Source organism: Echiichthys vipera (genome assembly GCF_963691815.1).
Source record: "Echiichthys vipera genome assembly, chromosome: 18".
In the NCBI taxonomy this organism is placed as follows: domain Eukaryota; kingdom Metazoa; phylum Chordata; class Actinopteri; order Perciformes; family Trachinidae; genus Echiichthys; species Echiichthys vipera.
Window position 1 is genome coordinate 10,528,131 of NC_139843.1, and position 15,589 is coordinate 10,543,719.

Genomic DNA, 15,589 nt, shown 5'->3' on the forward strand with positions numbered 1-15,589 from the left:
TCAACTGTGACAATCCAGGTGCAAGCTGTTTATATAAACGGCTGAAAAATAACAAGAGGAAGAAAAAACGCTTTAAGCAAATGCTGGATTTTGTTAAATGGGATATTTGACCACAAATGTTGCTAGAGTTGAAAAGAGGCAGTTAGGTCTAAATGCCAACTTGATAAAAGCAAAAGAGGAACATTGTCCACACATGGTTGCACTTAGCCATAGAGTATTAAATCAAGATGAGTAGTGAAAGTTATTTCTGAGGGAACTTGAACTGCTTTTTTGAAGAGATGCATGAAATAAACGAAAATCCAGGCAGCCATTTTGTATTTCATATTGGAGTTTTCAGGGAAATTAGAAAAACAAGTTCTACAGTCTTGTTGTGCACAAGAACCTTATAGCTGGATAACTTGTTTAGAGAGAGACCGCATCTGATTAAGTGTTTTGTGTATTAACCATACAGCAGAGTTTAGAGATGAGTGTAACAGACTAAACACAATGAGTAAAGAAAGCAGACATGACATTGGGGAGTGGGGAGTAAACAAATGCTGAGTTTTCAAACACAAACTACACCGCAGGAACACCCTTGGGTCTCCCGTGAAATACTGAAGGCGGTTCATCTCTGTATTTTCCCATCATTTGCCATTTCAAACATCAATAGCTTCAATGCTTAGGCGTATGTGTGATGCAAAGCTGGGCCACACTGAGAGACAAAGTGTTTATCTGGGGAGCTGAGAACATTAATAATGTGTATTCTCCACATCATTCACAAAAACAGCCTCCCAAAGGGGGGTAGATGGGTCAACTTGATACGCCACATAAGGAGGTCCTTGGCTTTTTTTTTTCTCAACTGTAAATTGAAGACGTATTTACATCACAGGGGGAAAAAATCCAATGACATGGTAAATAGTTCAAGGTGCACCGTGCTATTCCCACTGGTGTTATGTGTAATTCCACCTTAAATGAACTGCGTAAGAGAGGTTGTGGAGAAAATGTTTGAGTGTAATCCCCAGTGGTGCTGGTTACGTAAAGGCTGCTACAGAGTGCTGATACGTTCCCTTTTTAGGGCTAAAACAACATTTTCAGGACAAAGGTTGCATGTTTTGGGGTGAACTCTGAAGTTAGACCTAAAAAAGTGTGTGTTGTATATCCTTGCTTCAGACAGAGGTAATATGTATGCAAACTGCATCATGGCTTACCAACATATGTCAGCCAGAGGTGTTCAATACTTCAGCACAACCTGGTTTAACAAGGCATGGCTGAATTTTGAGCGAGTGTGAAAGTAACCTTTACTGCTTCAAAGAAAGTGTGCATATCAGGTCTCAAGGCAAGGGGTCTACCCAGGGCAGAATGTTCCTAATAAAGAAAAAAAAAACTTTCCATGCAAGTGGAAAATATGCTAACCGGGAAAGAAATCCTTCCTGAGACACCTGTTATGACTCTTGACAAAGGAAGAATTTGAGCACTGTGGGTGTTTATAACATGAAGGCAGCCGAGGGACTCCAGAACCCATTTCAAATAGACACACAGCTTCTGAGGATTTCAGCTTCTTTTTTTTTCCTTCCTAGAAGTATTTGCTCCACCTTTCAGTGCAGACAGCATGGGGCCCTGCTCTTGGACGCCTCGAAAATCCCATCCGAAAAGGAGCAGCTGCCTCGAGACCTTTACACCCTCAAACATCATGTGATCCCATAGTAGTGACACGGTAAACGGCCCCCTTGGCCATTTAGGAAGAGAAAATCCCTTTCCATCTACTGCAGTCTGAGCTCACTCGGTGATGGGAGGGAGCAGAGAAAAAGAAATTGTTTTGAACAAAATGTCCTCAGCCAGTAACCTCTGCTTTTAAAACCTGCTAGTGTTGTTCACTGGAAGAGCAATTCCAACTATGCCATGAATGCCACTAATGTACAGACAGTGTGTTGTATAACACATGCTTTACAAGAGACTACTCCTGACACTCTGGTTAAATACCACACTTAACTAAAGTCTATCTTTCAATGCCACACCTTCTAATCTGAAAATAATAGAAGCACTTATTTCTTCATCTTAAATTAAATTAGGGAAATTAGACTACTGAACGCAGTATGTGTATTTAGAGGATATGAGAGTCCTCCTTGAAAACTAATACCTTTACATCTCCCTCTCTTAACACTTTGAAATTGTTGGGGTAGATCACACAAGTCAGAAACATCATGTTGTTTACATTCCTGGGGATGGAGCTCCAACCGTTGTTTCCCATCAAGGGAAATATGAGAGCTTCCAAAGTACTATGAGTGTTCTCTGCCCCGAGTGACTCATGAGTTCCTCTCTCACCTCCCCAAAAAACAAGCCAAGTAGATTATTTACATGAGGCAATAATTCAAGATTTGCTCTTCTGAATCTCTTACAAGGAGGGCAAGGCGAGCCCATTTACCCAATCCCTCTTCATTCGCCTTTGATGTTAGCCTATCTCGATAAGACCGAATGAGTGCCCTAAAATCCCCGTCGAGTGATTTCACAGGAAGAACAAGTCTCTGTTAATCAATGGCTAGATTGGATCTGGATCCTCGGGAGTGGTCCGCCTGAAAGTCCTCCCGAGTGTTTGAGTGCACACCGGGGTAATTCATCGCTAATGATCACCGCGGCACCCACTCTCCTGCGTTCGTCCTTATTTAATTGCCTCGTTCACGTTTAAACAGCTTACAAATCACATGGACAGGCAGGGAAACATGATCAAACAGCCCCTATCGCTAATCAGGGGAGGGCAAGAGAAGAAGTGAGAGGACTGGGGCTTCTTTGGTGCTCTCCTTTGGGATTAGGAAGGAGGAGGGTTGTACAGGAACAGTAAATTATCTCTGCTTCAGCTATAGCAGGCAGGTACATTTAAACAGGCAGATCCATCTTTCTCTCTTTCTGACAGAAGCAGAGAGCGGGCTGTACTGCTAAAAGCCTTTGGTAATCCCAGTTTCAACACAGGCATCTGGAGTGGAGACAGGTTCCACCATTGATTAGATTCCCCAATCACTGTGTGCATCCTACACCAGCCTTCCTTGGTAGTCTGGAGGCAGTACAAGGCCTGATGCACAGTAATTGTTTCCATAGGTCAGGCAGCGGAAAAACAGCTTGGGGACGTGATGAAAGGGAGATGGAAAGGGTGAGGAATATTGTTGTTTTTCCCCTCAATTAAATTGTTTGTCAAACCCTTCACAAAGGGTTACGCAGTTTATCTGTTTAAAATCAATACGCTCGTCTCAGTGTGAAAGCTTGTCCCGACACAAGACAGGCCCATTAATTATTCTGTTCTGCGTGCTATCGCTGGGCTGCTCAAGGTTGAGCCTTATCTTTTCTTATTTCAAATCAATAATTATCTTCTTCCGTGCTCGTGCTCCCCCCCTTAGAAATAGATGTGCTTTTCATTCAATGCCTGTAGAGTCTCTCTCCCTCTTTCTCTGTCTCTCTTTAGCAGCTTGTGAAGAAAGCAGAATGAATAGGACATTCTTATCAGTGGAACATTAGGGCAGGATGAGAATAGATGGCGAAGAATGAGATGCATAAAAGTACTGAACACAAATGAGTCATGATTCAAACAGCGAGCAAGGCCTTGTTCTCGTTCTCTGACATCTTCTAATACACTACGGTAATGGATGAATGTTGATTTGCACAAAAGAATTACGATATTGCCGTCGTTCAGGTATCTCAATGTATTTGGGCAAATCCCTGTTCAGCTGAAAAGACCTGCCCTGAGTCCCTCAGTGCAATGGGGGAAACGACTCCAGCCACGATGAGCTTTTTTGCATTATAGACTGGATGCTCAATTAATGACTGTACAATTACATGGTCATAATGGGTGAGTAATTGCATTAGAATGCAGAAACAACAAATGTGCATCCCTTTAATAATCGGCCGATCCTGCAGCAGCAGCAGCAGCAGCCCATTTGTTGGCATTAACTGAGGACTGCTGTTTGTACTTAATTAGGCTGCACTCAAGGATTAGGCGGCAGGGGCAAAATCTGGTCATGGAGGATGAGTTCATATTATTTCCTCTAAAATGTCACAGGTTTTTGGCTTTGCGCTGCAGAGGGTGGCGTTGTTTGTCACTGTACTGTGTGGATGTGGGAGAGGGAGTGTGAGTGTGTGCGTGAGGACATGAAAGGGAAAGAGAGAGGGACACATTGAGGAAGAGAGTGGGAAGACGAAGCGTGTAAGCAAGGATGGGGCTTCTGGTGTTCTCTTGAGGATTGAGATTTGAAGCCGCAGCACAAAGCCTTTGAGACATTCCCCTTATCTTGGAGGTTGATACCAGGATCTCGGTGATTCAGAGCGCTCCGTGTGAATAATTCCACCAACACCCCCTACTGCGGGGACCATATGGCCCAGTGTGAACTTTAAACACACGGGGAGCGTTGCTGTTCACCAGTCAGGCCTCACATCTCTACCAACGCACAGGCTAGGTGTGGATAAATGATCAGCACTAGATAGTATACTAACTAGCATACATGTGTACGGGCTGCTGCCATCATTGGCTTTTCCTGTGTGGCTGCTGGGGATCAAAGATGACTAAAAATAGCCCTGAGCATGCTTTTCTGAAGTGAACATGCTGTATGTACTGGCTGAGACGCCCACATTTTAATTATAAAATGCTCTTTAAAAAGGGGGGAGTTGGAGGGAGAGGAGGGGGAGGACGCCCACTTGCACAGAGATGTGGATCATGTTTGTTACACTCCCTTTGACTTGTGATGTTTCCTTCTGGCACCACCTGCTGGCAGCCACCGTCAACAAGGAGGAGGCGTTTTTGCAGCTCCGGTGAGGACGAGCCTTAATTATGATTGCATCAGCCATCTCTCATGATGCAGCACGTACGCTCTAAATGCAGAGCAATCACCCTGCATCGCAGCATGTTAACCTAAAACAACAGCAGAATAAGATATGGGACTTTATTTTTTTTATTTTGATCATTTGACAAAAGGTTTCCTTGTTTTATAATTCAAAAGGTCTAGATCCACATTTCTCACAGTTGAGTACAGCTCTGGTGAGCATGTCAGATTTATGCAAGCGCCCCAAATCGTCGGATTCATGCATATCAATAAAACATCAAGGAGTAGCGCAGTTGGCGGCTGAACATGTTTCTGATGTCTCAATTACCAGTTGAGTGCCATTAATCTCTGCTCACTCTCTTTGGCTCAGAGGTCGGCTGATGGATGCAGGCCCGCGACCTTTGCCCTAAGCGGCGGGGGGGAGCCGGATGTTCTGACCCCCCCTGGTGGGTCGGCGGAGGTGAGTTTAAGTACTGTAGTACAGCACTCAGCCTCAGCAACAGACAAGGTAGCTGGGAAGTAGAAAAAGGGGGAGGAGGGGTGGTTGTAATGTGTCTACACACTCAGTCAAGCATGAGTGCATCCAGTGAAGTGGCACCATGGCAAGCACATGCAGCTTCTGCACGCATGCTTGCATGTGAACATACACACACACACACACACACACACACACACACACACACACACACACACACACACACACACACACACACACACACACACACACACACACACACACACACACACACACACACACACACACACACACACACACACACACACACACACACACACACACACACACACACACACACACACACACACACACACACACACACACACACACACACACACACACACACACACACACACACACACAGTTTAGCATGTACTCAGTGAGAGAGGCCTTTGTTGTTTTCCTCCCAGTAAGCAGATTGAGCTGCACGGCAGCAGCAGGGGTGTATAAGATGTACACAGACAGCAGGGTGTGTGAGTGGAGAGGCACCTCCACTGATCTCCTGTGTCGTGTGATGATGTGTGTGTGATGTGTGTCTCAATCCAGTGCTGATCCCCCTGAGTCAGCCCTGTCAGTGATATGAGCCTCCCACCCTCTCTCTCTCTCTCTCTGTCTTTCCTTCACCATCCGGAATGCTAATAACAGTCAGCCACTAACGCTGCAGCCCTGAATTATTCATGCAGCGGAGGGTCACATGGCATAATGAGGAGTTTACTCTCATTCTGGATGCGATTGTGACGCTGCTAATCTGCATTTAGCACAGAGAAAGAGAGAAAAGGAGGGAGACGGAGGGGGGTAGAGAGACGGAGGAGGAGGGAGGATGAGCACTGATGAACTTAATTGCTGTGAGCAAACAACCTCTGAAAAGAGTCACGCCATCATCCAGAGATGAGAAAGTAAACAATTAATTATCGTCGGACAGAGGGAGTCATAAAACAAATGTTTGAACGAGACTAATATTCAGGAGCCAGCTGATCTTTTTTTCCCTCTTGGAGGTGACAATACACTCACTGTAACAATGACTCACTCATTTGACACACTAATAATCATTAGCTCTAATATGATATGGTTAACAAGCCCAAGAGGGTTTGAGTGAATGGTATATTATGCAATGCTGCATGTTCTGAATAACCTGTAATGCCTAGTTATCCTGAAATAAAATGTCTATTTGCCCACATTATAATCTCCTGCAGAAAGAGGCGGGTTTTCATTTTGTTGACATGCTGTTTCCTATGGAGGCTCCTTGGGGGCACAGACAGCAGGCTACTGTTGCCCCCTGCTGGACATGAAAGATACAGTACATACCCCTTTTGACCATAATTCCATCCTGAGCTAAGACATTGACGACTGAGCAAAAGGGACACGTCAAAATAAAATATCAACCAACTGCTAACAACGTCAATACTTTACAGACCTACACTCTAAACAGCATGTGCATAAAGAGACAACACTAGCGTACAACACAACTTTATTTAGAATCTACTGTGCTTTTGTTTGTCTGATCAGCTGAGATAAAGACATTATATACCCCCCATATTCGTAAAGTCTATTCAACATACCCCCCTACCTTTGCAGATATCTAACATTTTAAGCCACATGATGGCAGCAGTGACTACAAAAAGTGAGCGTAGCATTATGTCTGGCAACAGGCCTTTTTCACAGCAGACATTTTGACTTGTCCCGGCAGGAAAAACACAGGTAAAACAAGTGTCCTAGTAAGCCAGGACAGTGAGACAATATGCACACTACCTGGACCCTGGAACCAGCTCACCAATCATGCATGTCTAGGCAGGCAGAAAAGGAAGTCAAACACAGCGCTTTGGTTAGTTGGTTTCTTCTCATACCCCAGAATCTAACCACCGGAAAACTGCACCTTTCAACTGCAGCTCATAAACCACAGTGGAAATATCATCTAAACAAAAGCAGCTACAGTACAAGAGCCTTGGGTTTACTGCAACCAACCACCACACTGTAAACAATGCATAAAATACAAGTATATGTATCATTTAGAGCGGAGTGATGAGATTATTGGTATGTGATTGCTTGAGAATGCACGGCATGAGTTAGGAATTTAGTTTAACTGCAAGTTTTTATTTATTTCTTTTTTATTTTCGCCTTTTATTAAACAGGAAAGGTTAAAGATACAAACAGGAAACATGGGGGGGAGGGGGGGGAGAGAGAGGGAGAGAGAGAGAGAGAACGAGAAAGAGAGAGAGAGAGAGAGAGAGACAGAGAGAGAGAGCAGTATGAAAAAAAATCCTCCGGGGCAGGAAATAAACCAGGACATTGTGGTTTTATGGCATGAGTCTTAACCACAAGGCAAACAAGACACCCAGGAAGTTAGTGTATTTATCAGTAGAGCAGAAGATACACTGCTAGCTTTTATTAGGGCTGCAACTAATGCTTGGTTTTATTAACACTTTACTGTAACAGCCGTAAAAACAAAGATATTCAATTTATAATGACTTAAAGCAGAGACAAGAAGCCAATCTTGATATTTGAGAAGCTGAAACCAGCAAATTCTTGATAAATTACAAAAAAGTGTGGTCAAGTAACTTTCTGTCAACTAATCATAAACTATGAATACTCAATTTGCTTCCATTATAACAAGTTTGAATTAAAGGTCCCACATTTTGCTCATTTTCAGGTTCATACGAGGACAGTTTATATTCCTTAATGTTAAAAGAAAACATTATTTCTCATTCTGTCTGTCTGAATAAACCTGTATTCACCCTCCGTTTGAAACGCTCTGTTTAGGTACCTGTGTCTTCAAGTCCCCGTCCCGCAAAAGCCAAATCTGCTCTGATTGGTCAGTGTTTCTGGGTTTTGCGCATCTAAGTTCTTGATGTCGCTGCACCGTAATTGAAGCCTGGGAATGACTATGGACACTATAGCAGTACTTTCTACCTACATATAGTATAGTTGTGACATCACAACTGTACAGAAGTTTAAAGGCCCGGTTTCTGGATACGGGGTGTGTGCATTTCTCTGTGGATTGAGCGTGCTGATTCTTTCACAGTTCTAGACCTGCTTTATAATAAAATAGAGACATAGAAATCTCACTTTTTACAATATGGTACCTTTAAAACTGGGAATCTACTGTAACTTGTAAAACATTTGACACGAAATGAAAATGCATCAAAAGTCACGGTTGAGACTTACTCAGGAAAAAAAAAACATTAAGTCCCCAGCCAGTACTAACAGGGATGATGATGGTTTCTACAGCAGGCAATTCCTCAGCCACAACAGGATTATATGGGCTCTGCTGTGACTAGATAATTGAATTCAGGCATGGCCACAGTGCGCTGCATCCAATGATCTCTCTCCCACCAGGGTGATGGGGAGAAAAAATGAATCGCGTTACACTCTGTAGATTCAGAAGCACAATACTGTTAGTCGACTAGACTTGTAAGTCTATTGTGGCCTTTTAAGTAATGATGTTATTTGTCACAACACTGCTGCCAAGCTCTTCTTCTTTTTCCATGGACCAATGACCTTGTGAATGACCTCTTTGCACTTTGTAGTCACCCAACATCGTTAATAGGAAAACTGTGGCTCATATCACCGCTTCTAAATGTTTTTCATACCCTGTACAGCTATAAGTTTATAGGTATTGTGATAAAGAACATGACACGTATATTCTGATATAAATTGACAGACGTGGGGGGGTATGTTGATGTGTGGTATTGGAGGGGACATGCATTGAAAAGCATTGTGCTGGGAATAAAGTACCAAAGCGGCATGTTAATCCTACCCTGACCTTGTGCAGAATGTGGAGGGAATGGTGTCTGTGGGGCTAAAGATAACACCGCTCCCTTTGTGCCGGAGGGGAACAACACTGCTGATGATGCTGCTTTGCGCTGAGGCTGCTGAAGCCCAAGGTCACATGTGTCCCTTTGTCAAGTAACTAGACCTGACAAGGTAGCCTATTGTAAAAGATACAGACCGTTGGATGTACTCATGTGTTTTTATTTATCGATTGTTTATGCATTACTGAGGTGCTTTATAATACTACAATTCCTGCACTGTGATTTGCTTTGAACGTATACACGAGACAAACTGATTTTACCACTCAGGTCTGAAATTGTTCAACAGTGCACTCTCCTGCCAAGGTCGAATAATCCTCTAAATTTGTCATTTTAAAAAGGTCCCATATTGTAAAAAGTGTGATTTCCCTCGCGGCAATGGCGGTGCAGAGATGCTGAAAGTGCAGATGCAGAAGACCCAGAAACGCTGACCAATCAGAGCAGGCTGGGTTTTTGGGGAGGGGACCTTTAAGAGACAAGCACTAACATGGAGTGTTTCAGACAGAGGGTGAAAACAGGTGTATTCAGACAGACACTATGAGAAAAATGATGTGTTTTTTGACCATTAAAGCATGTAAACATGTTCTAGTACACACCCAAAATACAAGTATGAACTTAAAGATTTGCATAAAATGGGACCTTTAATAACAAAGAATGTTTGCACATGTTTATTCTATCACATTACTGTACAAACAGCAACATATTATCATGGAATAGTGCGAGTAGTAGTTCATGAGTAAATCATGAAAATGCTCACAAATGCATCATCTCAAATCCAACCAATTTTTCACAAAACATCATTGAAACAACTTTGTAATATTCAGCTAATCCACATACAGTAACAAACAAAAGCTCTTTGGCAGACATATTATATTTCATACAATAAAAACTCTTAATATTGAAGAACTACTTGATCTATTCATGTGGTCCAACTTACCCTCTGAGCTAACAGATCTCTTATATGTGGTCCTGATAATAAGAGTGTGCTGACAAAGATAAAATGTCAAGATACATTTTGATTGGAACAAAACAGTATGCATATACAAAAGAAACTTTTCAACAGGTGCTGGACCAAACAAGAGATATGTCCCGTTAATCCCCAGACCAGCAGAATGAATTTGGGTTGAGAAAGGGAAAGATCAGCGCTTGACCCTCCCACCACATTACCACCGCAGAGGTGCCCTTGAGTAAACGGCTCAAGCGGAGCTGCTCAGTGACCACATAAGAGTTATGTGGTTATCTTATATCCAACAGATAAGACTGTGGTTGTTATGAGCAGCTTGGAGGTGTGAATGTGCCAGAGTGTGGAGCAATGGATTCCTGTCAAAGAGCATTTGTGCTCAGTGAACCGACCCTGGTTTCACAAAGGCCTAAAAGAGGTTATTGTGTACAAATTGTAGAACATGTAGAAATTACACACAACTATTCACTAAAACATTAACTAAACTGCCTGATTGACTCATCAAGTGGTTATGTTCCTGTCCCAATGTCTCTCTTGTCTGTTACTTAGCACATCTACAATGAAATCTTGTGGACCAATTTTAGGCTACAGTGGAATCAAGGAGGTTTTCCTAACATGGTAACATATGGTATTATTGAGTATCTTCCTAGTTTCTCATGAACTACTGAATAAAAACGCCCACCTTTCTGGTATAGAGCTAATCCCTGAAAAAAAAACAAAAAAACAATAAAAGTCTAGTGTGGAATGTGCCAAATAAAACCCACGAATACCTGAGGCCACGGCTTACAACTCTGAACAACTAACATGCTGCTGTGTATGCAATGTAAGACTTTGGCAGTTAGTCCAGACACTCTTGTGTCTTTTACTACCGAGGTAGATCATTCAAACATTCTCACATTTATTTAGAAGAGGCAAGCACATAAGTATTTACATATCCCAAATATGGAATATATGATTCATTTATGAATAGGAAAATAGTTTAATCCTTGAGAGTGCACTTCAACACCTGCCTCTCCCCTTCATCTCATTTACAAATGGGAAACGTTTTCTTATCTTTCCGCACACTATCAAACAGAGGAAAGAGGTGGGTTAGTAATTAAAGGGATAGTTCAGATTTTTTTAAGTGGGGTTGTATGAGGTACCTATCTATAGTCAACGTATCACCTACAGTAGACTGCAATTTGAAGAAGCATGCAGGAGGAAAGGCACGGAGCTAAGTAAGGTAATGTTGTGGACGGGGGAAACAGCTAAGCTTAATGTATCCACCTAAAAAAGTACATTACTTTGCTTTTGAGTCGGTACTCCTGCTTCTGCTCCTCTAAACTGGGGGCGGATTGACGATTAGCTGGACTCAAGACCAACTTAACCGAGTCCAAGTCCAGAGCAAATTGAGTCCTGTTCAAGAACACAATAGGCAGTAGTGTCTTTCCAATACTCATATAGTTGGTTGATTGAGGATTAATGGATGTATAAGAAAGATTGATCTACCTTCTCACATACTCAGACTCAAGTACTACAGCCTTGATGCTGACCACCAAATCAGAACTATCTCTTTTAAGTACATTTTTAGTATTAGTCTTTCTGTTGATTCCAGTCTACATTTTCCTTTAGGTGCATTTCAAAAGAGCGGAGCGCACTATGTTCAGAGACATCCAACAACGTTTTCGAGGAAGGCTATAATATTACTGCGTCCTCTTGCAATGTGAAGGAGGGAGGGTCTAGAAAGGGAGCATGCATGCTCAGCAAAGTCCTTCTCGGAAAAATAATAATAATTTTGCATCAATCTAAGTGATCTTAGATCTTATCTATGTTCAGAGACATCCAACAACGTTTTCGAGGAAGGCTATAATATTACTGCGTCCTCTTGCAATGTGAAGGAGGGAGGGTCTAGAAAGGGAGCATGCATGCTCAGCAAAGTCCTTCTCGGAAAAATAATAATAATTTTGCATCAATCTAATGGAATGCAGTTAAATGGGCAGTGCAAGTATCTATGTAGATCTACTATTTAACCCAAAGCAGTAGTAAATTCAGATGCATCTTGGTATAGTTTGGCTCAAATGCAGAATGGGAAAAATGTGTGTGGGCGTGTCAAGTTGAGAGGCTCACAGTTACCAAGGGTTGATTTATAACTTGGCTATTTTGAGCACAGCTCAGTTTCAACATGGTAGTAGTGGGTATGAATGACCAGAGTATCCCTTATTTGGTTCCATGTCATTTTAACACTTTACTCTACAGAAGCATGTGGTGTATCGGTGAAGCTTTGACTCACAAGGCCTTGTGTTTGTCTTCAGCGAGGATCTGGTCATTAAGCTTCAGTCCAAACCTTCAGGAGAAAATACAAAAAGTTATGTCAGTGCATTCTGGTCAGATAAGACACAGAAATAGGAAGGTGAAAACAAATCAGCTGTTTCGACTTACTTGTCAAGGAAATCTTTGTCCACAACAGCTATAATGTCGAGCAAGGGATTTCCCATCCCAAAGAGTGTGTTTTCACTGTGGCGGGACAAAAACATATTGTATTATGCACTCCCACTCGACAGCTTTGCACGAAAAGAGGACGCAAACAATCTGCTGTGAAACAATACATCATCTGTTTCCAGTTTGATGAGGGATAAACCCAGGTCTCACTGATGGCTATGATAGCTGACCTTCCCTCTACGGTCAACATGTGGAGAAAATAAAGATACAGAAACATGAACATTTGCAAACTAATGAGCTCAAAACAGACTAATGAGTGTTTTTTTTAATGACACTCATAAGGTTACACTGTGAAATATAAAACTGACAATGATTGATGAGGTTTTTTTCCCCCATTCAGAAGGAGATTAGTCAAATGAAAAGCAGGCACTTAAAATAAAAAAAAGGATCGTCATCCTCTGAACAACTGTATGTCAATGTTCTGGTGCAAAGACTTATGTAGCTTCTGTGCCATTCATTCTTAATGCATGCTTGGACAATGTGCTAAGACAGAAATTTTCAGCAACAAGATATCACAGTGGTCAAAGTCTATAGAGTCTTCCTAACAGGTTACCTAACTTTCATAAAAACAAGACACAAATGTATTGGATGCTTTGTTCGGATTACAGAGGGATAAGTGTTCTCTTGTAAGGCAGTTTGGCTTAAACATGATGTGCAAGAAGATCCAGACTCACTGGAACCATATCAACTTCACACATGTGCCTAAAAGCATGACATTATACTCTTTCTTTCAGTGTTTTCAATCAACCCATTGAAAGACTTGCAGGTTTGTGAGCACATGTTAAAAAAAAAAGACAATCTTAATAGCATGAACATTGAAGTATATTATCATCTGGGTCTTACCTTGGAGTTGGCATTATATCATAAAACTCAGGAGCCTAACTTAATGATTAAATAAGTTCAACAGATTGCTACTCTCTGTCAAAGCAATGTGCTTTTTGACTACAGGAACTGCAGCTGCACTTTGATCAAAACTGACTGGCTGGTGGAGGAGGTGGGCGGGCCTTCGTGCCTTCTAGGCCTATGATTGGCTCAGCATGTTCCAATTATTGCAAAGCTTTCTATGTTGTGTTTGAGGTCAATGGGACAGAAGGTGGGCCATGTGGTAAACACTAATACCAGCAATACAGTTAAAAAAAATTAAATAAAGACATTTAAAAGGACTTATTTGTATTTTTCTAACTAAACCTGTCACATGTTTATCAGTATAGTATAATCATTTATAATCATTTAACCATTTGAGTTACAAATGTAAACAAACATAAAAAAAACCTTTTAAAGTTGTACTCTAATATGTCCATCCATTTAAGTGTCTTTTAAGTCACTATCTGTCAAAGAGTGAGTTAAAGCAATGGTGATTGCTCATATGACCCACTAATGAAAGCACTTCGACTGTCTAAAATAGTATCCCAAGTGTCTGTAGCGACATTCCCACCATAGATGTAAATAAGCGGCCATGTTAGTGAAACTGCTGACAGTGGCTGGTCTGGCCCAGATTGGTTATGCTGTGGGGGCAGGAGAGCAATAGGAACATGTGTGTGTATGGATTTAAGAGAGTAACATATAGGGGACGAACTGGAAGTAGAGAGGTGAATGTGTGTCAGTAAAGTTAACAAAAGAGCAGCAGAAAAAAAAAGTCAAACACATAGTGACTGCAACAAGATGGAGGGTTCTGAAAGAACAGGCTCGCCTGCAGTTACATCTCAGCGCCAAAAAGGCAGCTAGAAACATTGTATCGCAATTTTTACAGAGTACAACTTTAACAGAATCAGAAAACATTGTGTTGCCCTTACATATCTAACATTTGTATTAAATTAAATGAATGTTAGTAATAGAAAATTCTAGGTTTTCAATTTTGTTGGTGGGGCAGTACTTTTGTTTATATTTGGAGCATGAATAGTTCCTTCAAGTATAAGAAATAATTGTGATATCACCTGGCCACCTGCATCTTTGCTATCTTTATATCAATGTGAATGAGTGTGTTGTTGGATTTTATTGTGCCATTCTTCAGTTTGTTGTAGTGAGGGACTTAAAGTATTTATTTATTAAATTAGAAAAAATGATTAAATATGCAGTGTCACGTTGTGAAACAAGAGACACCATATTACTTCCATTATTCCCTCCGCTGTCCTCTTTTGAATTGAGTTGAAATTCTTGTTGATTGTTGCACAAAAAGACATTAAGCCTGCTTACATTGGAGAAACTCCTTTCCCCATACCACTCCGTCAGAGACCTGAGATGCTCTGAACAAGAGTGACTTTCTCAATAGTCACCTCAACACAATGCAAATAAACCTTACACACCTTTTGACTTGTCAAAGTAGGAAACATCAGCTCTGTCACGGTGCGACAGGGCAGCATGCACAATACCAGGACCTCAAAACTGAAGTAGCAACGGGAACTTCAGCCATCAATAGTTTAATGCAGTTGTCTCTCTGTTAGGAGCCTGGTTTTAGTATTTTCATGTGTTCGGTTTTTTCTCTTCACTGTGAAGCAGTTTTGATTGACTATGTGGAGTTTAAAGTACAATGCAAATACAGTTGCGTTTACTGCCTTACCTTTGCCAAGGGCAATTAAACTCATTACAAAAAAAGTTCCTCATCTGTTCTTATTCGCCTTAAACATTAACTCAGAATCAGGACGATGGTCAATAACGTTTGAATGTGAAGCTTTCCGCAAGTCAAGTAAACACGGCACCATTAACATTATGCAAAATGTCAACAAGACACTAGCTGCCTGCCAACAATGTTATGCCAATATGTGCTTCACAAGAGACTGATGAAATATTGAAACACTGGGCTAATGTTGATTAAATGACCCAGTATACACCTTTTAGAAGCTATTTATAACTTGTCACTGTCACTTGTTAAAAATGGCTTTTGTCTCGTTTGTAATTTTGTGGTTTTAAGCCTTTTTAATTTTATTTCCATTAGTATTTATGTTCTGCATGCTCATTTTACTGTGTGAGTCTTATTTTAAAATATCAGTATCATGTGAAGAACTTTGTGAGGTGCTATATCAAATAAACTTATCATTATTATTATTAC

General features: G+C 41.4%; 1 protein-coding gene across 2 annotated transcripts in view; it reads right to left on the reverse strand.

The window, feature by feature from the left end:
- The window catches only part of LOC310960729 (adenosine kinase-like), a 108,862-nt gene that overhangs the window by 92,554 nt on the left and 719 nt on the right, over positions 1-15,589 (reverse strand). The window contains exons 1-3 of one of the 2 annotated variants that reach the window (XM_083932508.1): positions 13,387-13,490; positions 12,484-12,558; positions 12,335-12,388 (exon numbers count right to left, since the gene is read on the reverse strand). In XM_083932508.1, the coding sequence (XP_083788634.1) occupies positions 12,335-12,388; positions 12,484-12,558; positions 13,387-13,400 (143 nt within the window). In that variant the 5' untranslated portion in view covers positions 13,401-13,490. Of the gene's footprint in view, positions 1-12,334; positions 12,389-12,483; positions 12,559-13,386; positions 13,491-15,589 lie in introns of those variants that run through there. The other variant, XM_083932507.1, reaches the window with a different exon arrangement.